Source organism: Schistocerca cancellata, chromosome 1 (genome assembly GCF_023864275.1).
Source record: "Schistocerca cancellata isolate TAMUIC-IGC-003103 chromosome 1, iqSchCanc2.1, whole genome shotgun sequence".
NCBI lineage: Eukaryota > Metazoa > Arthropoda > Insecta > Orthoptera > Acrididae > Schistocerca > Schistocerca cancellata.
The window spans coordinates 343,224,106-343,250,546 of NC_064626.1; the positions used below are offsets into that span (position 1 = coordinate 343,224,106).

The 26,441-nt window shown below is 38.8% G+C and overlaps 1 protein-coding gene across 1 annotated transcript in view; it reads left to right on the top strand.

Annotated features, from left to right (window-relative positions):
- LOC126175035 (apolipoprotein D-like) overlaps positions 1-16,470 on the top strand; it is a 90,159-nt gene extending 73,689 nt beyond the window's left edge. Inside the window, exons 3-6 of the mRNA XM_049921579.1 lie at positions 2,345-2,475; positions 10,422-10,513; positions 12,796-12,888; positions 16,331-16,470. Of these exons, the coding sequence (XP_049777536.1) occupies positions 2,345-2,475; positions 10,422-10,513; positions 12,796-12,888; positions 16,331-16,470 (456 nt within the window). The remainder of the gene's footprint in view (positions 1-2,344; positions 2,476-10,421; positions 10,514-12,795; positions 12,889-16,330) is intronic.
- Positions 16,471-26,441: the final 9,971 nt, after the last annotated feature.

Consider the following 26,441-nt stretch of genomic DNA (forward strand, 5'->3'; position numbering starts at 1 on the left):
TTAATCATCAGATTCACTTAATCTGAACGTGATGGCGCATATCTTGGACAATATCAGACGCTGGCTTCGCGCCGGCAAGCTATTAGGTCGTAATTTAATTGAACTGCGCGACGTGTGCGAAGATGTCTACCACCACTTACCTTCGGAGACCTATCGAGTATTTTTCAAGTCCTTGTCACGCTGTATCGATGCTGTACTGCGTTTGAAAAGTGAGTCAAGACGCTACTAAGCAGACGGTCATAATATTTTGCTTGAAGATTAGTGGTGTCCTACTGCAACATAACATTAAAAGATTGTTAATAATTTACGATAAACTATATAAAGGAAGACGTAAATGTTAGTTTGTTCAAAATCGTGTACAGTATCTCCGAACGTTCTTGATCGATTACTTTGAAATTCTGACACAACGCTGTATTCTAACACAGTCATGCTTTTACGTACCTATTTCTTTAATGCATTTTATATAATGCACGTACGCCGCTCTTGTTCTCGCGGTAGCGTTCTCGCCTCCCGAGCACGGGTGCCGGGTTCGATTACCGGCGGAGTGAGAGATTTTCACCTGCCCCGAAATGACTGGGTGTTGTTGTGTCGTCTTCGTCATAATCATTCATCCCCATTACGGTCGGAGGAAGGCAACGGCAAACCTCCTCCATTAGGATCTTGCCTAGTAAGGTGATGCGGGTTTCCCACATCTTTCCACTACGCTGTGTCAAGAATCACGGACTTCAGTTCCATATAATACACATTAAATGTATGTGTGTACATTTTTAAAAAAATTTCTAAGAACGTTTCTCCATTGTTAAACTTATAAAAAAAAATATGTTTTACCTACATTAAAAAATAAGTATATTAAAAACACGCGTATTCCAATGCAAAGTTTGTCAAAATTTTAAAGCATTCGGTCAAAAACTTTTGGAGATTTGCGATTAGAAACATTAACAGTTTCTGTATAAGTGCAAACGTAGTAGTTTGTTTCGTCAAAATTTCAGCCTCCAAAATTTCTTCACGGACTGCTTTGAAATTTTGATACAACATTGCATTCCAATAATCACGTGCTTTTGCTTATCTGTGGAACAGTTACAAAAATGTAAATGGCAGTTCGTTCAAAACTGCTCATCTTCGAAAGTTCTTGACCGACTGGTTTAAAATTTTCTAGTACGGGCGAGTTTTTAGACATGTAACTGTTTAATATATGCATATTTTAATACATATAATATATAAATATATATAAGTAATATATAAATGGAAAACATTGTTACGAGAAATATAAAAAGATACCATCCGAATTTCTTCAAATTTTAACGCGAGTTACTGTAACAAACATATATATATATATATATATATATATATATATATATATATATATACTCGTATAATAGTTAAATTTTATTAGATTTTATTGTTGAAATTTTTCTTCTGCAAGGGGTTGGGAGAGGGAGAGAGACAGGGGAGAGACGGAGATTGGGACGTATATCCAGTTGCCATACACGTTATAGACGTACTTAGCAAACAGGAAAGTTGTATTCATGGATTATTTGTCTGTGATTACAATACTACTACATAATCTGAATTTATAAAAACAATAAATAACGCACAAAGTCAGAGAGAAGGGGCTAGAAGAGGTGGAGAGAGGATGGCGGGAATACATGGACAGAGAAAGGATGGGAGCTGATGAACTGAGAGAGTGAGGACTAGGAGGTTACGGAGAGAAAGAGGGGAAGGATGAGAAGATGGATGGAAAGGTGGGGTGGAGGTGATGGACTGAGAGAGGGGAAGAAGGAGGAGACAGACAAAGAAAGGTGGAGGGGGAGATGGACAAAGACAGGGGAGAGAAGGAGACTGGGACGAATATCCAGTTGCCATACATGTTAGAAACGTGAGGTTTATCTTTTCTTTCTTTTCTATTTAAGGAGACTGAACCACAGACAAGGGTAGCCGGGTACAGCTAGTCGAGAAATGTAATTATTTTCATGTTGTAAATATTTAAAACTCCAGAACGAACAAGGGTTGTACATATAATTTTGTATTATCTCCTTTGCATCTAGGAAGGACTCTATGACACTTGTTTCCATTGTGTTTTATATCAATTATTAGAACCGTCATATAACAGTCAAGAAGGCACAACTACTCACATAAGCAAGTACTACTGAAAATGAAAGGATCTTTCAGAAATAGAATATCGGCGTATGACTTATTACGTTCTATTTTTTGAAATTGTTCTGTAAAATCTATTGATCTGAACATACCTCCTTTTCTCACATAAAAATTATTGTTTTGTAGCTTGTTCTTTGAACGGTGCGAACAGGAGAACTGCGTCGTTTAAACCCCTGCTCTGTGTCCACAGTACATGGGCCGGTGGTACGAGGCGGAGCGCTACTTCGCGCTGTTCGAGTTTGGCGGCAAGTGCGTCAGCGCCAACTACACCGACTCCGGCGAGGGCCGCGTCGCCATCGTCAACAGGCAGACCAGCTCCATGTCAGTACCTGGCCAGCTCAACCTAAGCTAAGCTAACCCAGAGTACAGCTCTGCTGCGGCCTTTCTTTATAGTGAGATCTTTATTAGTTGGCATCTGTCATTTATGTTCAAGAGGCGGGACATTGCCTGCAGCAGGGCCACAGGGTATCTAGGCTGCAGCGCAGGGGTCTACAACACAAAAACTAAAAATATTTGTTTTAATATTGTACTGGGAATCCTCTTGTTATAGTAAAATACGCAGACGTAATTATTTTGTACTAGCGACCCACTCGGGCTTTGATGGGTAGCACTAAGTACCTGTCACCCGACGACTTGTCTGGCTTAGCGGTAATATACACACATCCAAAAAAGGTTTTCATCATCTCGGTTCCGAGTGTTTCCGAACCTGTATAGAAAACTGGAATAGAGATTAACATAAACATCATTTCCGCCCTTTTTATTGTTTATGAAAACCACACATTGCATGTTGTACCACCGTACAGCGAGACCTTCAGAGGTGCTGGCCCAGATTGCTGTACACACCGGTACCTCTAATGCCTAGTAGCGTGTCCTCTTGCATTGATGCATGCCTGTTTTCGTCGAGGATATATTATCCACAAGTTCATCAAGGCACTGTTGGTACAGACTGTCCCACTCCTCAACGGCGATTCGGCGTAGATCCCTCAGAGTGGCTGGTGGGTAATGTCGTCCATGAACAGCCCTTTTCGATCTGACCCACGAATTCCGCGCCAATATCCTGCCGATATGGTTCACTATCGGTCGGATGATGGCATTCACATATCGTACAGCTGATACGGCACCTTCCATGACCACCAGCGGCGTACGTTGGCCCCATATAATGCCCCCCCCCCCCCCCAATTCCCCCCAAAACAGGAGGGAACCTCCACCTTGCTGCACTCGCTGGAAATTGTGTCTAAGGCGTTCCGCCTTACAGGTTGCCTCCAAACATGTCTCCGACGATCGTCTGGTTGAAGGCATATGCGACACTTATCCGTGAAGAGAACGTGATGCCAATCCTGAGCGGTTCATTCGGCATGTTGTTGGGCCCATCTGTACCGCGTTGCATGGTGTCGTGGTTGCAAAGATGGACCTAGCCATGGACGTCGAGAGTGAAGTTGCGTATTATGCAGCATACTGCACACAGTTTGAGTCGTAACACGACGTCCTGTGGCTGCACGGAAAGCGAAGCATTATTCAAGATGGTGCCGTTGTTGTCAGCGTTCCTCCGAGCCATAATGTGTATCTAGCAGTCATCTACTGCAGTTGTAGCCCTTGCGCGGCCTCTGCAAGGCATGTCATCGACATGTTCGAACAACATCCCTTTGGTTCACTCCGAGACGCTTGGACACTTCCCTTGCTGACAGCCCTTCCTGGCACAAAGTAACAATGCGCACGCGATCTAACCACGGTATTGACCGGCTAGGCATGGTTGAACTACAGACAACACGAGCTGTGTACCTCCTTCCTGGTGGAATGACTGAAACTGTCCGGCTGTCGGAAACCCTCCGTCTGACAGGCGATGCTCATGCATAGTTGTTTACATCTTTGGGAGAGTTTAGTGACCTCTCTGAACAGTCAATGGGACTGTGTTTGTGATACAATATCCACAGTCAACGTCTATTTTAGGAGTTCCGGGAACCGGGGGGTTGTGAAACTTTTTGTGATGTGAATACTGCTCACTCGAATCTTCCCCGTCAATCAGTCTATCTGTCAGTGGAAGCAGTGTAAAAATCACTACAGTAATTTTAGAAATTAGCTTTCACATGCAGACAGAAAAATTCAGCAAATGCACTCGGTGTTCGGAAATTCCCTTTAAAGTCTTCTGGGACTTGTAGGGGGGAGTGAATACATTTCATTTTGAACAGGAATCCATGTCCGTAAACGTAATTCAACGACGCTACAGAGCGTCAAAGTTATAGACGCCGACGCCTCTGTATGTCTTCTACAGCGAACCTTTTGCTTTCCATATTTTGGGAGGAGGTTGTTCTGACCAAAAAAGAGAACGGTAGTCCAGAAAACACAGCCTCTAAAATCCATGCCTTAAGATATGTGGGCATTTGCTCAATTGAAGAGATGTCTTTCCCAGTAGGAAAGATGAACAAGTGCTTAAATCTCCTCAGCTATACGATTTAGATGGCATATTTATTGGACAATCTTTCTTGTTTTTGGTCCATACTACCACCACTGACTGTTGCCTACCTTACCATCTTCTCAACAACAGTACCAGCACATGCTTTCTACTGTCAGGGGTATCAGAACGGTTTTGGCTTATAACTTTAGACTCATTCTATACACGCTTTACAATCCCGGGCATTTATAACTTTGACGCTATGTAGCGTCTTTGGATGACATTTCCCGGCATGGGTTTCCACTTAATATATGATCCACTAAGTCCACTACACAACCTCTAGAAGGCTGTAACGTGAATTGTGACACATCCCGTATGCATTATGGTCTTATTCGACTGTGTTTTATAGGGACCATATGATACGAAACAAGTTACCATTTAGCTCTCAAACCCGCCGCTCCGCCGTTCGGGTTCACAGCGGTGAATCGGCATCTGCGTGGCCGCTCAGCTGACAAAACCGCTGACACGTATAAGTTTGGTCAACAAAATTCAGCAGTTTGAAGTAAATTCGATGGCACAAAAAGCCGATTTTTGTCATAATTCATCTAGACTAGAAACCGGAAAAAGTTTTACTTCTTGAGCTGTTGAAACGAGGTAACTATATTATTTTGCGAGCTATTGCGGTTAAGTATTGTAGCCGGGTTCAATAAGTTCAAACATTTTTTTCTTCATCTGAGATTTGTCTAAAATACATGTTTCCATGTAGTAAGGATATATAATTTTTGAAATTTAAGCAACGATATTTGCATTGACATGACTTTCAACTTCGTGCTCTGCTAAAAAAAAAAAAGATATCTAGTTGTTCATAATCTGACTCCTCTACTGTCTTTAGAATCATAAAAAATACCCAAATGTAATTGCAGTGTTCTTAATTGGTCCAGTTTTACGCAATAACTGCTGACGTATTGCAGCTATTTAAAGCATAAAATATAAAACCAGAGCAAAACGTATTTTGCACTTAACTTATTTCTTGTCGTTCATTGTCGGTTCTTCTTCTTCTTAGCTCTGTACTCGTTGGTTAACGACTGCTTCACGCAAAACCTGCAAAGATGTGTCCGGGTTTGGTTTATGCATACCTCATTTCAGTAATAGCATAAAGCAGGAACGTATTTACTCTTCTGAAAATTAATTTATTTTACATTTTCCTATTTCCACAGTTTAACAAACATCTTAACAAGATCTACTAGCTTCCAGCTGTTAATCTCACAATAAGCGCCGCTTTAAAACTGCCGCGAGCCAAAACGTAACACACTCTAAGAGAAAAAGAACATCAGCATGACAGTTTCAGTACAAAGATAAGTTCACATTTTGGATGTAATCGATATCCTTGACGAAAGAATCACAAATAATTACTCTTTCATGAAAGTGAAAATAACTACATTCTTCTGTTCATTTTACCTTTTTGAACAATAATGGAAAACAATAAGTATAAACACAGTACTAAATCCAAGTACTCGGCTTCACAAATGAACAAAACTGTGAAGTATTTGAGAAATACAAAAATAATTATGCTTCTCAAAAACGGCCAATCTTATAACAGCATTATGCTTCACATTGTACATTTATATCGAAATTATAGAACTACACAATTCGCAGTTTCAATCTGTTTGGATCGTGTTCTGATTTATAGTGTATCGGGTCTCCTATTATTGACGAAAAACGATGTCTACTGAACAGCTCCATTACAACAGCGATATGAATAAATAATGTTGAACATCTTAGCGATTTAAATTCTCATATCTCTTCATTTCGTTAAATCATAAATTATATAGGAGAATTTTATGCAGTTAAATAATAAACCTTAAATGCTTCTTTTAGAAAACTGCTCTACAATGCTTATCCTTACGGATCACTTGCTGCAAAATATCCCTTGCTGGGGAACTTGGCACAGTTTCAAGGTATGGGTATGTTGATTCTAAACACGGCTCTGGTTTACAGGCAGTCGTCATGATGCCCCACTCTCTGCGATAATAGAAAATTACTCTGTCTTCCGAAGAAATGACGTAAAAATGTGAAAGTCACTTATAATATACATCTCTGTAGTATCTTCAGGCACGTCAAATTATATTCTTAATTTTAATTAGCTCCAAAGTAATGTTATCAGTTTTGATACGGGTGAAAGTTTCCCGTCTGGGAACAACTTCAAACTTATCACGTCATATTCAGAATGCCACTGAACGCCTGAAATATATTTTTTAGCTCATTAACAAAATACCGTGCATGGCTCGGAAGTGGACCTTTCCAGAATTGCCTATAGCATTGTGTTTGCTGCATGGTTGAACGGAGGATTTTGCTTTTTTATCAATATTTAATTTGTGAGAAGTACCTCTTACAATAATCAAATAAAAAGTTCTGAAATTTGCATGTGGTATAGAACTTAACAGTGTTTTTACTCTACACACATGTAAAAATATATTATTAATTTGAATTAGCGCCAGAGTTAAACGACTCTTAGAATCGGCAGAATTTTCACGTCCGGAAAAGTTTCTGAATTGAGAATTATCAGGCACAGCGATTTGTGCAAAGGAAGCGGCAACGCAGTGGCAGCTGACAGTACAAAAGTGTGTTGCCACTGGTATTTTGCTGGCGGAGGCAGCTCAGTCCCCTAGCCGTCAAATGCAAACTACTCTAAATAAGATTGTAAAATGAGAGATAAGATGCTGATGGCGGTGGTGATGGTGATGGTGGTAGTGGCGGCGGTAGTGATTATAATGATGATGATGATGATGATGATGATGATGATGATGACTGTGATGCACTAATGGTAGAATTGGGGGTGGCAGTGACATTTCTACGACCTGTTTTCTACGGTTACTTTTATCCCTTCGGTAGCTTCGGCAAGCAGTTCCCTTGGATTTACAGTACACAGGTATCGGTCTTATAAGAATATGGTTCAGTTATATCCAAAATAGTTTACGGTAACAGGTCACTATGTAATTTCGATTACAATTCTCTTCACCAGTGAGCTACTGCATTGCTCCCCATCCTATGTCATTATAATGAAAGCATCTCGTTGGCCTTCAGCAATGCAAACAAACCAAATGCAATACACAGACCCTTGAGTTTGCAGCATTTTGTTCGATATCCTGTACAACAATGGTTCTCCAGGGCATCATTCACCATTTGTCGTCTCTCATTCGTTATTTGTGCATTTTTAAAATATTCATCAATTTCGAAAACTAGAGCACCATTTATATTATTTATGAGTAGAAGAATATGCACATACTTCATTCAGGTTCAACACTGTAACCAATGAAAGCGGAGAAAGCTCTGTACATTCCTGGTGCCTAGAGAAGAACGTCAATGGTAAAATTTGGCTTTCGATTCCTCTATCCTCACCCATCCTCCTCCCTGCTCCCCCTCCCCCACCCCCCTCTCCAGCCCCCGCTACGTAATCCTCACCCCGTCCTTTATCATGGTTTTACACCACTTTCAGTAGCGGAGCAGTAGCTTCACCTCCATCCTATGAAGATGTTTACGAGTATAACCGGGAAACTGATCTTTCTTTATACAAATAAGGAAGTAAGATCAATGATGAACCATCAGCCGACAGTGAAATCACTGGAGATGAAGTACAATTCTTGGACGCCTCTGATGTAAAGCAATGTGACTTACAGACAGGTGCATTACTGTGAGCATGTGGACCCAGTCTATTATAATAGCTCACAATTACAAGACATCAGATAATCACCCTTTATGTAGCATGTGTCACTACAGCTGCGCCTGCTGTGTCAGCAACACCACGTACTTTTTCTGCTGAAAAGTAATGCAAAAAACACGGAACACGGTACAGTAACTGACACTAGTTTTCGAATTGCTGATGCTGATGGTAAGTGGTATGTTCCGCACTGAATGATCGTAGGTAAACGCCATAAGACCGTCTAAACATAAGACGTACTGGTAAGGAAATGTAAATGCATATAACTGACTCTCAAAAATGATAAAATCATAATTGTACGTGTAATATTAACGCTGTGAAAATACGTGGCACACGGAGCTCCAACACTTAAGAAAATTCAAACAAGGTAAATTCTATAAAAGTTGCAAAACACTGGCAAAAGTTCGCTGGTAGGTAATGTAATGAAACTGACTGTTCTACTATTCGGATGCATTAATAGCAAACAGATTCTGTACCGACTCTCGAAACATACTGTCGTCACAAAGACCGGTCTCACGAGTGAGGCACACATTCAGACCATGAAAATTTCAATAAATTCGCAATGTTAATCAAGAAAATAATTACGCATGAACCAACCGTTACCTGTGAATGATTAACAAAGTCGTATAGCAAGTATGTTCTTCCTGCACAAATAAATCCTACATCTTTCCACTACACCGTTCAATAGGTAGCAGCACGCAGCACCAGACTCCAAAAAATCTCTTTCTCCAAGCATTCCAGGGCAGAAAGGCGCTTAGTCACACTCGCGACCCAGCAGTCCCAGTGAGATCGGCTCATCCAGAACTCGAAGATCAGTTCCTGAATACCTTACAAGCTGACCCAAAGATAACTACGTTCTGTGCTATCGGTATAGTGCAAATGCAAAAGATAAATTTCAAGTTGCTGTGGAAAATGCATTTATTTGTCTTCTCGTTGTTTATTTGTTTCCTAATGATTGAATTAATTATTTTTTTAAGGAGCAGCAAGGTCTCTGCGAATATTTAAAATAATCTTAAGTTTTATAAACACAATGTTCAAAATTTAATTTTTTTCCTAGATTTATTACGCTAGACCAAGTGTAAAGTTTTCAGAGAGTCCAAGCATGCAAAACGCATCGTGTTTAGAAGCAAGGGGAGGACATTCAAAACATTAAACAGAGTTTCTTACTTGTGAACTTCATAAAACGTTCATTCGTAAATAGTTCGAAAAAGAAAGATGTTCTTGCATATGTATGTACGGTTCATATTTTGGAATGAGAAATTTGCCTCCTTAGTACGTAAATGTATTCATGTTATCACTGCATTTAATATGCCAGGAAGACTTTCTTTCCTCAAGACCAGTTCAAAACCTTACCACATTGTGCCATGTACGCAACATGACCTTGTTAGAAAAGAGACACAAAATTGATTTTCACTGTCCTATGCTAGCAGACAGCGCAGGTACACGGAGTAACGTAGCTAGCCCACTTGCTGGACTTGAGAGTAAACAAATAGAAACACAAGCAAAATGTCATTCTGTCGACCGTCTTCAATTCAAGTTTTGTCTGAATATAGTGTACATCAACAAAGAAAAGATAGAAACGTTTGTGGGAAACGACAGAAACGTCTGTGGAGAATACAAGTTAGCATTTGTGTGAATGGTGCACTATGGTGCGTTTTTGAGTAGTTCTTGAGGAGAGCAAGTGGATAATCGAATAAAAGAGCTGTGCTGTTAAAAAAGCAGTACTAGTAATTATATATTCACAAAGAATAAAGGTACAAAAAAAGCTGTTATGCTAGTTAATGTCCCCCTGGTACCTAAATAACGTTTGTCTGGAATATTTTTGTCATTCTTCTGGAGGAAAAGTTATTTGGGATGGTCACGATAAATGAGACAATGTGTATGTTACCATGTAATCACATAAGTACCTTATCATTTAAATCGGAAGAAACTAGTGACACGTATATTATGTAAATGTCTCTTGCAGTCCTTGCTTAACGGGTAAAGTGAAAATACAGTTTCACACCTGTACGTTCAGCTAGCTGTAATTTAATCAAGTAGTACGATTCTGTATATGCTCTAAACCCTTGCGACGTTATAACTGATGAAGTACATTCAATAAAATCGCCAACGCAAATACTCAGGTATCACTGTAAATTTCTAAATGGAACAAATTTTCAGAACTGGTATACGATCAACGATTGAGGGCGAGGTTCGGATCCTGGGCCGCACGGATGACTCCAAGCTCAACGTCCGATTTCCATCCCTGCCAGGTACGTAGGACGTTGTGTATGCGTTATTATACTATGTGAAATAATCTGATTCTATTGTTTATTACTGATTTGAAGATATTCCTTAAAATTGCCGTCGATCTAACACGCATAATGTAAATTTTTATCTGTCGTAACACCTTTTTTGTTATCAAGGATTTTGCTGCCCCCGAGTTATAACGCTATTAGAATTAATTTTATTTTAAAATTATTCAGTTGATCGGAGCTTAATTTTTGTTTAATGTATGTTATTATTGAAAGTGCTTTTTGTTCCATAGTGCTGAATTTGTAAGCGCCTTTCATTGCATGGTGGTTTCCGGTCACTCAATTGCATCTTCTACACTACGGTTGTCTAAAAACTTTTGCATCTTTATGTGTCACAGCTTTGTTGAACAAATGCACAACAGGGGTGACATTATGCTAATTCCGATCTACTTCTTTCTCTGTTTGAAACCGGCCACTATACTTAACACGTAAGCATCTTAGTTTTGTCGCCATTTATCGCACAGTTCACACACTTAACAAACTATGTGCGTTCCCATGTATGGGAACACGCTAGACGCTAGACGCTAACTTTGCTTAACAGAAAGCTCTATGCTTCAGTTAGCTGCCTTCCCTGAACTATTACATCTCTGAAAGAAAAACTGACAATGATTTCTTACTTTATTTTTGCGACACAGCGTAGTTTATTACTAGAATGAAGTTGGAAGTTGATCGTTCACTTTCGATATTATTTCCATAGAAATAAGTAACAGCTCCAAATAAGGAAAAAAAGTGAGAGTTAAATTGTTATCTCACATTTTTCTCTGTGCATTTGTCCTGGTTGGATTATTTAATAACAAATCGTCTCATGTCACTATTAGTTTATTGCTTCCGTTACGACTGTAGGTGCGATTCGAGTGCCGGCCATTGCACAGTAATATCCGTGACCTGTCCAGTGGGACTCCTTTAACGTAACTGAGCGCCGTCATTTCCAGTGGCTCGTCTGTGGTCGCGTGACAGCAGAGACACCGTAGTGACAGCACCTTGACTACACTGCGCGTGCCCGCATGCACGTGTTGTGTGTGTGTGTGTGTGTGTGTGTGTGAGTGTGTGTGAGAGAGAGAGAGAGAGAGAGAGAGAGAGCCGGCCACGCTGGCCGAGCGGTTCTAGGCGCTTCTGTCCGGAAGCTGCTGCGGTCGCTAGTGGTAGCATGCATTTTGTAGATGCCTTCTTGAGCACTGTTCAGTTTGTTTTTACCTTCAGTGTAGTACTTAAGATAAAGTTTTCCTCATTACAATGATGGAATCTTGTGCATCAAAAGATGTGTGAAAGCAACTTCAACAGTAGTAAGAATATTAAATAATTTGCGTACATATTTTTGAAACGTTAAGACGTATGATCGTGCTCAGAGATAAAACTCTATGAACGATGAGTTTTGAGGCAATAGAATGTTAACAGCTGATTAACTACAAGCCTTTGATCATTAATTAACTTTTTGTAATGTTGATGTTATTCGGTACTTGTTCTAGATTAAGCAAAAGTCATAAAAGGTAAACACTTATTTTCTGTAAAAGCCGGACATTGGGGACATAAACAGATGTCATTTATAACAAAACATTTTACAAGCGTTGTTAAGAAATCGTCAGAAAACTAATACTTCCTGTCAAACTATTTTTCCAGGTAGATCACAACGAGTCGCGTTCTCTAAATATCTTGAATGAATGATCTGATATCGGACGCAATCCCGACAAGCCATGATGTAATTTTTTCTTTCTTCTTCTACGGAAGTGGTAAACTAAAAGGTTTACATACAACAAAAACGGACTATCACCAAAGACCTGTAATTCTATGAACAGTAAAAAGGAAAGAAGGAAGATTAGGGTTTAACAATCCGTCGACATCAAAATCAATAGAGATGCAGCACAAATTCGGAATGTTTTAAGGATGAGGAAGGAAATCGGCCTTGCCCTTTTAAGGTGCCATCCCGGCATTTACTTGGAGCAATTTAGAAAAAAATGACGGAAAGCCTAAATTAGGATGACCAGATGCTGAGTTAAAATTCCGTTCTTCCGAATGTGAATACAGAGAGCTTAACCACTCGCTCGGTTCTTCTAAAAATAACAGTACAATGTTTCACCTGGTCGTATGTAAAAATAATAAGCATTGCATTAATATTAGGAATTTCGGAGTAATTAGGCTAACTGCACTTAATAAACTCGGCTATCTGCTCTGTGTCACATGACACCAATTGTGTCGCGCATGCGCCGCCGAGTGTGTAGAGACACGTGTTGCCTTTGTTGCAGTCACGTTCACGGCGCCGTACTGGATCCTCGACACAGACTACGACAGCTTCGCCGTCGTGTGGTCGTGCACCAACTTCGGGCTCTTCAGCATACGTAAGTATTTGTCATAGTCAACATGATACTGAAACGACCCTTAAAGGCTTCTACTATGTTATTAGTTCTAAACATCGCCCGTCCTTCACGCTTTATTTCTGTCATCGAACCAAAAATTAAATATAAAATTTTCTCCTTCTTCTGTTAAGTGATTTCTAGAAATTTCACTGTTATGCTACACGAGACACTAACCAGTTGACGCTGCTCTGAACTCCTGAAGTCTTTTTCACTAATATTATAAAATAATTTTCTGTTATTTGCAGCCTTCTAAGATTGAGGTGTAAGTGATATGTCAAGCGAATGGGAAGCCCGCGGAAAAAGAGACACCAGTCTTTCCCAAAATAAGTCTTGAACATTCGTTATAATAAGTGGACAACATTCCTCCAATTGGAATAGAGTCTACGGCTTTCTTTGTAGGAAGGCTACAATTATTCACTTTATGACTTTCGTGTTGAAAGAAAAGTAGTTCGGGCTGTATGGCGAAGCGTTTATCAAGTACGTATATTTTCTCGACTAACACTTCACTAGTCCACAGATAAATTTCCCTACAGGTACAATATTCCCGATTAGAATTTCACTTGTTAAGTGTTAGAAAAGTTACGTCCACACTAAAATGACATTACATTGACATCATAATTTTACTCTTATCACCTACATGTCTTAGAATGTGTCCTATCAACCGATACCATCTTGTCTCCCCAATTCTATTCAGTACCTCCTCGTTAGTTATGTTATGTATCCACCTAATCTTCAGCATAGTTCTACAGCACCACATTTCAAAAGACCTAAGCCGAAACAAGGCCCCGGGAGTAGACAACATTCCATTAGAACTACTGATAGCCTTGGGAGAGCCAGCCTTGACAAAACTCTACCAACTGGTGAGCAAGATGTATGAGACAGGCGAAATACCCTCAGACTTCAAGAAGAATATAATAATTCCAATCCCAAAGAAAGCAGGTGTTGACAGATGTGAAAATTACCGAACTATCAGTTTAATAAGCCACGGCTGCAAAATACTAACACGAATTCTTTACAGACGAATGAAAAAAACTGGTAGAAGCCGACCTCGGGGAAGATCAGTTTGGATTCCGTAGAAATGTTGGAACACGTGAGGCAGTACTAATCCTACGACTTATCTTAGAAGAAAGATTAAGGAAAGGCAAACCTACGTTTCTAGCATTTGTAGACTTAGAGAAAGCTTTTGACAATGTTGATGAGAATACTCTCTTTCCAATTCTTAAGGTGACAGGGGTAAAATACAGGGAACGCAAGGCTATTTACAATTTGTACAGAAACCAGATGGCAGTTCTAAGGGTCGAGGGGCATGAAAGGGAGGCAGTGGTTGGGAAGGGAGTGAGACGGGGTTGTAGCCTACCCCCGATGTTATTCAATCTGTATATTGAGCAAGCAGTAAAGGAAACAAAAGAAAATATTCGGATGTACTTCTGAGGTCATCAGTCCCCTAGAACGTAAAGATACTTAAACCTAACTAACCTAAGGACGTCACACACATCCATGCCCGAGGCAGGATTCGAACCTGAGACCGTAGCAGTCGCGCGGTTCCGGACTGAAGCGCCTAGAACCGCTCGGCCACAACGGCCGGCAAATATTCGGAGTAGGAATTATAATCCATGGAGTAGAAATAAAAACTTTGAGGTTTGCCGATGACATTGTAATTCTGTCAGAGACAGCAAAAGACCTGGAAGAGCAGCTGAACGGAATGGGCAGTGTCTTGAAAGGAGGATAAAAGATGAACATCAACAAAAGCAAAACAAGGAAAATGGAATGTAGTCGAATTAAATCGGGTGATGCTGATGGTAGTAGATTAGGAAATGAGACGCTTAAAGTAGTAAATGAGTTTTGCTATTTGGGGAGCGAAGTAACTGATGATGGTCGAAGTAGAGAGGATATAAAATGTAGACTGGCAATGGCAAGGAAAGCGTTTCTGAAGAAGAGAAATTTTTTGACATCGAGTATAGATTTAAGTGTCAGGAAGTTTTTTCTGAAAGTATTTGTATGGAGTGTAGCCCTGTATGGAAGTGAAACGTGGACGATAAATAGCTTAGACAAGAAGAGACTAGAAGCTTCCGAAATGTGGTGCTACAGAAGAATGCTGAAGATTAGATGGGTAGATCACATAACTAATGAGGAGGTATTGACTAGAATTGGGGAGAAGAGAAATTTGTGGCACATCTTGACTAGAAGAAGGGATCGGTTGGTAGGACATATTCTGAGGCATCAAGGGATTACCAATTTAGTATTGGAGGGCAGCATGGAGGGTAAAAATCGTAGATGGAGACCAAGAGATGAATACACTAAACATATTCAGAAAGATGTACGTTGCAGCAGGTACTAGGAGATGAAGAAGCTTTCACAGGATAGAGTAGCATGGAGAGTTGCATCAAACGAGTCTCTGGACTGAAGACCACATAAACAAGAACTACTCTGTTCGTGTCTAAATGGTTTCTCTTCCATGTCTCATTTCAATACATGGCTACACTCCAGACAAAATCCTTCAAAGAATACTTCCTAACAATTAAGTACCATTCGATGTTGACAAATTTCTCTTCTTTATAAATGCTTTTCTTGACATTGCCGGTCTACATTTTATGTCCTGTCTCTACTTCGGCCATCGTCAGTTACTTTGTTGCCCAAATAGCAAAACTCATCTACTATTTTAAGTGTCTTATTTCCTAATCTAATTACGTCAGTATCACCTTATTTAATTCTACTTCGTTGCATTATCCTTATTCTGCTTTTGTTGATGTTCACCTTATATCCTCCTTTCAAGACACTGTCCATTCCGTTCAAATGCTCTTCCAAGTTCTTTGCTGTCTGTGACAGAATTAAAATGTCATCGGCATACCTCAAAATTTTTATTTCTTCTACCAGCAGTTTAATTCCCACTTTTCTTCGGTTTCCTTTACTGCTTCCTCCGTGTACAGAGATTGGCTTCGGCCCCGACTCCCTTCCTTCTCAACCAGTGCTTCCCTTCCCTTTTCCTTTACTGCCTCCTCCATGTACAGATTGAATAACATGGGAGATTGGCTTCGGCCCCGTCTCCCTTCCTTCTCAAGCAGTGCTTCCCTTTTTTCTGTACAAACTGTAGATAACCTTTCGCTACCTGTATTTTACCCCTGTTCAGATTCCCAGCTTGAATCCAACGGAATGCCCTTGGAGTGAGTTAGATCCTCGACTTCGCTGCAGATACCAGTGTCTGCCATCACTACCTTCTTTGATTTCTGCTTTTGAGGTAGCATGGCCTGCCAGTCCTCCAAAGACCGTCAGAGACCCCCTCTTCAGATGTTTTCAGGAAACTTCACGCCCTCATAAAGGCGAAAAGTGTACACACCTCATATTAGTGTCCGCTAATAGGGCTCAGGCTACCTGCGAGTTAGTCGTTCACTGTTTGTGTAGCTAACGGCAAATCCCCTGTCGGCAGGTAACGCTTGGATCCTGACTCGCGACCGCTTCCCGACGCTGGAGGTGATGGAGCGCGCCTACTCTGCCGTGGACCGCCACGGCGTCTCCAGGGCGTTCTTCATCCGGACCGACCAGAGGAACTGTCCCAGCGTCTACTGAGCTCGCGGCCGCTTCACGCCGTGCCAGCGACCTGGATTCACTGCATGAACTGGCCAATCTTATGACTCCCTTGAGGAAAATAGCCCATATGTATTCCGAAAGGCTATAGGGAACGTCTGTCTACAAAGATAGCGTTGCTACGCTTTGGACTACATCTTTCAATCTGTGATCTGACTGTTTAGGTTCGAAGACCATGGTCTACTTGGAGAAATATTATAATTAGGTCTTTTTCCTGAAGACCACGGTCTAGTTGTAATCAGTTTTTTTTCTTGGTTTATTTAAAGAGAATGGCGGTGCAATACATTTCGTACCGCAGCGCCTCGCCTTTCCGACTGTCAAGTCCATAAAAGTTTCAAATGACCGTAAACCGAATCTATAACGCATTTCGTGCACAAGTACATCGTCCAAAGGGTTTAAATTTTTTTAGTGATAGTGAATGTTTTGGAAGCATATGCTTCACTTCTGAAGAGGATCTACGTCTCTTATTTTCTTCCAGTATTGTATGATTTTAAATGTATTGTTCCACTAGAAAAGCAGTTCCCACCATTCGTGGTAGCTGTTTACATGCTACACCGTCTTTCTAAATGTGAGAATTATCACGTCATCATAGCAGACAGATGAAACTTTCGTTAGCGTTGCTGCAACAGATCTATTTCAAATACACGTGCATAGTTATTTTTATTGTAAATATATTTATTGTAGTATTTATTGTAGGTGTTGTTGTTTTGAATGAAATGTATGAAATAAAATTATCTTTTTTATAAGAATTAATGCAATGCCATGTCAGGAATCGTTTGAACCCAATTTAAGTATCTTCATGCCAAATATTTATTTATTTAACTAGATCAGATTAGGACCATTATGTCCTCTCTTATAGCAGACCAGGGTTTCAATAGACATACAGTACATTTTTACATCACATGCACCAAAGAAATAACAATTTCAATATGGCAAAGAGTCTTAAAATGTTTGGAGTGTTTATTGGGTCAATGTGATAATACTGACTACGAACTGATAAAGGTACTACCGGCAGTTCTTGTACTCCTGGTGCTGCTGCCACTAATAGTAGTAGTAGTAGTAGTAGTAGTAATAATAATAATAATAATAATGACAGAAATATAAAGAAGTTGTAGGTGAAAAAGTATATATTTTCTGATATAGCGAATTTTGAAGAAAGAAAATTTAAGGAGACCACCAGTTAACAATAATGGGAAACGAGGAAGATTAAGTTGGCAACAAGGATGTACAAGGTAACGAGTGTTTATAGTGACACTGGTAATCATTATTGTTTCTTTAGTAAATATGAGATTAACTGTCTTCTGAAGATGGAGATGTTGTTTGTTTCTCTAAGTTATTCTAGCGTCGGTTTCCTGCTACTTAGAAGGACTTTGAGAAAGTGGCTGAACAGTGGAATAGGACAAAAAGGATTTTGCTCGCATGGGAACGGGTGTTTCTGCCAAGCTGTTCAGACAAGAGCATTAAACCCGAGGAGAGAACTGAGGAACAGTGTACGTTGGTAAGAAAGATGGCATGGAGATCTCGGTGCTTGTCTACACCCAACCAGGATACAGTGCATATAATGGTGAAATGTGATCAAAAAATCGAACATCACAGACATAACAAACATAGGTTACAGGTGCCGTGAGCTTTCCTGAGAAAGACCTTGCGGCAGTAAAACAGAAGAAAAAGCAGTTTTTGATCAGTGTGTGCTATCCGTGTTGTCTTACAACTGTGAGACCTGGACACTTCATGAATATACAAGACGAACATTTAGAATTGCTTAGTGAGTCATGGGAAGACCTAAGTTTGGATTTACAAGGAAGTATAAAAAATAGGACATAAGACATGAGATAAATTACTGACGTCAAAGACATCTTGGAGAGATCAGACACTGCAAAACGGCTATGGGCCAGCCATGTCACCAGAAGAATAATGATCGATGGACAAAAGCGTTATTGAAGTAGAATCCAAGAGACAGAGAGCAACCACGAGAAACACCGCCAGATCTATGGGATAAAGGTCTGCAGAAGATCGGAAAGTTAACAACTTGAACATTGCTCAAGACTGTTCCTTATTAAAAAAGAAATTGCATACCTACTTGAACTCTGTGGTTGGAGAGTCATCATATAGTAACAGAAATGGTTATGATGTCTTGAGAGTGGAAACTCTTACATTTTGTGCAGTTTTCCTAAATTAATGTTGATATACACAGTTTCATCGCATTAGGAACCGATGAAATATCTGGTTCGTTGAGGTAAATCTATGGGAACAAGATATAGAAGATTCTGAATTGAGAAAAGGATATGATCATAAAATGGGGAAAGATGCAGAAATTTCAATACTGTGTCAGATGGAAAACTAGTCACTTAAATACCTAGGTTAGCAATGAAATGAAATGCTAATCGGATTGGATTAGATTAATACTTGTTCCATACATCATGAATACAACACATCGTAATGACATGAAACTGATCAGTTAACAAAAAAGTCTCTTTACACATCATAATTCAACTATATTTTAAAAACTTGTGTGATTACCATTTCATATCTAAAAATTCGTCTATTGAGTCGAAGGAGTTGTCATTCAGAAATTTTTAATTTTTCTGAAATGCTGGTTGGCCAACTGTAACAGTTTTGATGCAAGTGACCAAAGACTTTTGGGGGAGCATAATTTACCCTATCCATGCCTTTTGAGTGCCATAGGTAGATTTAACATAGAATAGCAAAAATCAGCATATCTCCTAGTGTTGTAGCTATGCACACTGCTATTACTTTTTGAACTGGGATGGGGTATATATATATATATATATATATATATATATATATATATATATATATTGTAAAGCTACTACGAATATCCCTAGTTTCTTTAATAAACGCCTGCAAGATGATCTTGGGTGGGCTCCAGCTAGTATTATGATCACACACTTATGAATACTTTTGGCTTAATGATAGATTACCCAAACATTTGTTGCCAAACAAAAGCAGTAAATGAAAACAGTCATACTAAGCTAATTTACTGAAGTGTTTATCAGCAAAATTTGCAATAACCATAATAGCATAAGCAGTTTACCTCAAACATTTCAGTAGATGATTAGTCGGTTTCTTCTAATTCAATTTCTCATCAACCTACACATCCAAAAAATTGCAATGTCCACATAAGCTACACATTTTTATTAATGGTGTTATGCCATTTACCACATAGAACAGTATATATTGCGTTTCATTAAATTTTAATGAGAGTCCATTTGCAAAGAACAACTTAATAATTTCCTGAATAACATTATTTACACTTTTCTCGGCTAATTCTGGTGTATTTGGTGTGATTACTATACACATATCATCAGAAAAAGAATATCTTTGCATCCTTGTAAATACAGAGTGACAAGTCATTAATATATATTAAGAACAATAAAGGGCACAATATCGAACCCTGTGGGCCCCCATTCTTGATACCTCCCCAGTTTGTGGAAGCTCCTGATTTTTCTTAGTTATGTGAACCCTTTATTTCAGCCTTCTGCACTCTTCCAGTTAAATATGAATTAAACCATTTGTACACATTCCCACTCATTTCACAGTACCAGTACTTAAGCTTATCTAGAAGAATTCTATGATTTACATGGACAAAATCATTTGAGAGATCACACAAAATATCAAAGGGTGATTTTCCGTTATTCAAAGCATTTTATATTTGGTCAGTGAAAGCATATATAGCATTTTCTGTTGGAAAGCATTTCTGAATATCGAATTGACATTTTTTGTTATCTTTGCCATATGTTTCTGGATGTCATGAACATATGGCACTGTATGACAACATCGTTTATTTCTGAGAGATACATGTGGCACCTGAAGACAGCATAGTGGAATGCCAAAACTAGTAGTTAAAACAAAATAAAATAACATCTCAATTACTTGTCTGTTGGCGAATTTCATTGATAATTACTTGACCACCTTATGACCCCTGTCCATGATGGACCAACAGAGACCAAACTGAAATTTCGTTAGTGTTTTATTTTTACAAGTACATGAAGCTGTTCTTGAATGCATTACATTTTCAAGAATTTTGGATGAAGTTATTTCACTCTATTGGGAAAAATGATCTGCTTCAGTGATCTGTTACACATGTGGCTGAGAATCCTACTTATCTGCTGGGAACACTCTTTAAGTACTCTCTTGAAAATGTCATCAATTCCTTGTGAGCTTTTACTTTTGAGTGAGTTAACTATTTTTCTAATTTCAGAAGGAGAGGTGAGTGGAATTTCAATTTTATCAAAATTCATAGGTATTTCATTATTCTAGATATAGCTTTGCCTTTTCTAATAAACATCTGGATTCTATTTTCTACTCAATATTTAAAAAAGTGCTTGTTAAAAATATTTTCATCTTCTGAATTTTCGTTACAAACCTTTCGTTCAGGTTGATGGTAATACAGTCGTTCTGCGCTCTTGGTTACCCTCTTTCCCTTTCAACAATATTGCAAATTGTTTTAATTTTACTATCAGAGATACTAATCTCAGATATAATATACATACTTCTAGATTTTTCCTTAATATCTTATCACAGTTATTACAATATTTTACCGTTTCTGCATCATTAATCTTTCTTGGTAGTAGATATATTTTCCTTCTCTGATTACAAGATATTTTTATTCCTTTAGTAAACCACGTTTCTTACAATTATATGTAACTGTTTTCTTGGGCAAACGGTTTTCAAATATATTCACAAACACATCATTAAATAAGTTGTATTTTAAATCAGGTTCCTGATATACCTCATCCCACTCTAACTGCTACAAGCTTTCCCTAATATTTGCATATGTTAAATCGTTAATTGAACACGCCACTTTGAAGGACTGTTTTGCTTTACTGTATAGAGCTATGTCATATACTGTAACTAGCCATGTATCATCTTAACAGGATATATGTTTATTTGCTTAAATTTATCTTGGTCTAAGAAAATATTATTGATCAGTGTACAGCATTCCTGCATTTTTTGACTAGGAAAAGCAATTACTGATGTTAAATTCATAGAAATGAGTAATACTTCAAGGTCATTCTTACTATCAGAGTTTTTCAGAATCTCTACTGTGAAGTCCCCACATACACTAATTTTTTTGCCTCTGTTTGACAGGAAGCTCAACAAAGAATCCAAACTTTTCAGAAATAGCTGAAAATGGGCCATTGGGGACCTGTACACAGTTACAATAAAAAAATACCGTTATTTAGTTTTAAGCTTACAGGCACATACTTCTGTATGTAGCACTAAACAGAACTATTTTAGTTTCCAAATTTTTCAACCAGTGATTAACTTTAACAAGTATGGCAACGTTTTCTCCCCTGTTGTTTCTGCTTACTTGTGCTGAAAGCTTATAATCTTCTATATTTACCTTTTTCATATGTGTAACTACATGGCGTTAAGACAGATATAGTTCATCTGTTCGAGCTGCAGTTTATTAATCTTTCAAACAAACAAGAAGCTCATTAACTTTGTTTTTAAACCTCCTGATATTCTAATGCAAAGTACTAAAATTATGTTTCACTTTACTTTTATAAGAACCTTGCACTATTTCAGCATCTTTAGTATCTGACTGTCTGATATTCTCATTAAGCTTATTTCCACCAGTGTTGTGTCACTGGACGCTGATCTTAGTCTGAAAAAGATATATTCCTATGAGTTTCAGTGCCTCCCCTTAAGGTTTTCGCTATTAACCCAGATAATTTACCATTCCCTTTCCTACTAAGATGCAGGCCATACCAAGTGAAACCTCAGCTACCAATTTCATCGAAAAAAACGAAACCCACGTCTGACCCAGTAGTCACCCAAAGCAGCTAGTCTAACTCCATGTTGATCCTCTTTATAAGGGCTGTCCAATTGTGGCCAATCATACTGAATGAAAGAAGGCGCCAACTCCGCATTTGTATGGTTCCTCACAGAAGCTATTTTTCTATTTGTACCAGATAACTCTCAATATATAGCCCTGACTTTTATCAATACTGTTTACTGCTCCACCCTCTACCATAAGATAATCCTGCCATTGCACAAGAATCCTACATCCTCTAGGTTAAAACATGCACTAAACTTGAGAATTTTGGAATCTGATACCTGTCCGCTAATTTTTTCCTACAAGATCTGGCCCACACCTCTCGCATGGAAACTTCCTAGAAACAAAACTTTCTTTTGTTTATGAAACAGCTGGTTTCCTGATGAAAGTCTCTTGGGTATTAACTACACCTACGACTATTTAAATTTCTTCCTTCCTTAACTGAGGTAGCAAGGCATATCTATTTTTGATGCCGGTCATTAAACTATCAGATACTGTTGTTTTTCTGTGACCCCAGTTCTCTGCTATCACATCCCACTTGCCCTTAGAATCCTTCCTCATTAATCTCATCAGTTCCTCCCTGCCATTACCCCACGCAGCATTAAGAACTACAATCGTCCCTTCCTGTTCAACTGTTTTCCTGCCACTTGACCATATTTTGCAATACCATGGAAGAGTATCATTTACTTTCACAGCCCCATTTCCACTACTTTTCCCACAATGAAACCGTTACAACTTTCCTCCAGCAGCTCAAACTCTTCGCACTGACGGTTGTTAACAAATGTATTTACGAAATGTATCTAAATATTAACGATAATATATTATTAACTACAGATAATAGGAGACAATAAAGTCATATAGGACAGTAATACAGTATATTGTATGTACTACTAATATAGCAACGTAATGCACTTGACATTTCGTTAAAAACGTTAACCTTGTACACCCGAAGAAAAGGCCCAAAATCGCGTAAGCGCCCTACAGACTTCATTCGTTTTTAAAACAAATAAAAGGTAGAACTTTAAATATTAATTCCCCGAGTAGATGGGCCTCTACTACATTTAAGTACAACCAAAACAAACTAAATTCTGCATTTAATACTTACGTAAACGTCTTAAGTTTGTGCAAACCCGTCTCTAATATGGGAAAACCGACGCTTAAGAAACGTTATCTTTTCTCGAAAAATGCATTTGAAAAAGTGAAATCTGCAATACGTAAATTAGAATAGTCGCTAATTGAATTCTTTTCGGCGTAATGTTAACTTAATTGACAACTTTTACAAAATTGGTCATTTCTCTTTACGAGCTTAATATTCTAGCCTCTGCCTTCCAGGTCACAGCTCCCAAGGCCGTATAGTGTAACAGGCCGCAGTTGAAGTACTGAGTGGTGCTGTGAACTCGATTGCGTAACAACAATCACTTCAGTCAGTCTTTCACCAATATACCGGTTCTTTCGAGTTAGTTTCGTATTTCAGCAGGCAAAGGAGGTTTGCTTTGTATCTCCCTGGTGTCGTCATTTGAACTGTGATTTGTTTCATATTTACAAAGAAAGGAAGAAAATTCTGTACAGTCAGATAATTTCAAAATAATCCATGAAATTAAGAAATATCTTAGACAGTGCAAAACATTTTTGCAGCTCATCGCTGCTGTCAATGAACTTGTATGCAAAAGAAATAATGAAGTAAGAAAATAAAAAATATAAAACACGTGAAAATATAAGGGGTACATACCAACGCTCAGATTCGCATTTGACTTAGGTCTTCTGGTAGAAAGGAAAGTAGAGTCAGACGAAATTTCGTATATAATATTCATCATACCTTGTAATGAGCACGAATTAAAAATAAACTAAGCTAAGTCGAAAGTGTTGAGATATGGTAGCCTAGCAAACAGTAGCTTCGTTAACATCGTAACTGTCGAAGATACGTACGTGAAGAAATAAAAGAACCCTCTTGAACAGGAAACAAGTTTTCAAGGGATGTCCAAAGCAAGGTAAATATCAGAATTAGATTGGTGCTGGCGAATAAATCCTACTTCAAGAAAATGTCCTCAGTGGTTTAACATTTTGAAGTGTGTTACAGGAAGCAGAAATTACATAGAAGTGAAACACAGACATAAGAAATCTGGGGTGGAAGAGTCTACGAGTATTTGAAACGTAGTACTACAGAAGGATTTAAAAAAAGAATTCTGCACAAAATTCCAGATGAAACGGTATTAGTAACACTAGGCAAGTAATGTGTATGGGATCTCCTTCCGACAATAAAGGATGGGTCCATGGGAAGCTTTCTTCGCCATCCAGGAATTCGTATCTGTGAAAAATAGAAGACAAACTATGGAGGTAGATAAATAATAAGTATGTCAAACCGATGCTTGAGGATGTTGGATGAACTCAGCATTTTGAAATAACAAGTCTAATACGCCTCCAGCAAAAAGGGGACGGACTCAGAGAGTGCAGAGAACCTCATTTGTGCGGCCCATAGGTCCGCCTTCGGCAGACGCAAGCATGGTGTTCGTGGCTAATACATGACATTGGAATGGTGATCAGCCGTGTACCCGGTGTGGTAGGCGGACAGAGAGATTCTACTCTTCCTAAAACCCAACAAACCTCACACTGTAACTTCTTCCCACAGTCCCATTAGACTGACCTCAAGTCTTCGACAAGGTCCATGAATCCATCCTCTGAAAATGCACCGACAAGCATCTTGAACGGTTTATAACACAAGGTGGCAAACAGTGTGAGCTCTCTCCTAACTTATGTCGATAGTCAGCTCTTGCACCTAGTTCACCTCCTATTCCAACAAAACATCAAACGCCGTCCCTCTTTCATCTTCTCCCTACACATCGAAAAGCCTACTACAGTGTATGGAAACATGTTCTCCTCGTACGTACTTCAAATCAGTTACATCCACCTAACTGCGTCCTTTGTGACTAACCATCCTTCTTGTGTAACAATCAACAACCACTCACCATGCTGCCATTCAACTGCAGGCTGTAACGTCGCAGTCTGGCTAACTAGCGGTAGAGCTGTATATATTTACGTTATATAAAAAATCCATTTGGGATGCGCTGAAATCCCACCTAGTGCGTATTATTTGTCTCGATCAGGTCAAGCAATTACGTCCCCTCGGTGTATTTAAACACAGCTACACATAGGGATATATCAGTTACTATTCCGATATTAGTCATAGCTTCAGTACGTACACAACACCAATATTTGCACTAACGTTTTTCAGTTTACTTGAGCCTAATAGTTCATAACAGAGTGGTAATTTCTTAATGCGGCGAAGAGTACTTATGCACGCCGCGTTCCTTGGACAATCAATGTCGTCGCACAGATAATTATTTACTGAGTACACAATATTGAATGGATTGAAAGAAGTTATTAACGCAGTAATAACACTGAATGCTGGTCTATTGCATTATTTTCACATCCTAACATTGCCGTAAGAAGTAGCTTTTCCTATGTAGGTGGAATTAATGACGTATACTTTAGTCCAAGATATTATGCAAGTTCCAGAGTCCATTAACTAATTTTAACGAAAGTTAATTCTTTTCTCCCAATTCGGTTTCAAAGTTTAGTCTCTATATCGGTCCATCAATAATAGTTTCTAACTTTGGACAATGTCCACTCTTTCATTGAAAATATTCAGTTTAAGACACTTTCGAATCTTTCACTATCTGGATTCTACATGATATCCTATTTGAAGTTACTGATTTACTTCTTACAAGCTCAGTGCGTCGTAGTAAATCGCAAATCTTTAGCGTTCAAAAAGCAATCTCGTCGCACCCACGTATACGAGTACACGCTGAGATAAGACTTGCTCCGGCAAACTCTCGTAACAACTCATGGCTCTATGAACACTAGTAACAAATTGCTTGGGTGAGAGAAGCTTTGGTTTCTTAAAATGGGTGAAAAATTATCTAAAATCTGCCTTAAGCCAAGAAAAGTTAAAATCCTTAGCTCTTTTGTGAATTGAGTCAGAACTAATGAAGAAGATTTCATACTACAATATAACTGAAGTTTTTGCTAATAGAAAGTCGTACAAAAAGGTATTGTAGGACCTTGATAACTTATTTAATTTAATTGAATTTCATCGTCATCGTCAGCTTGGATATTGCCACATAATTTAATATATTGTTTTTAAACTGTAAGA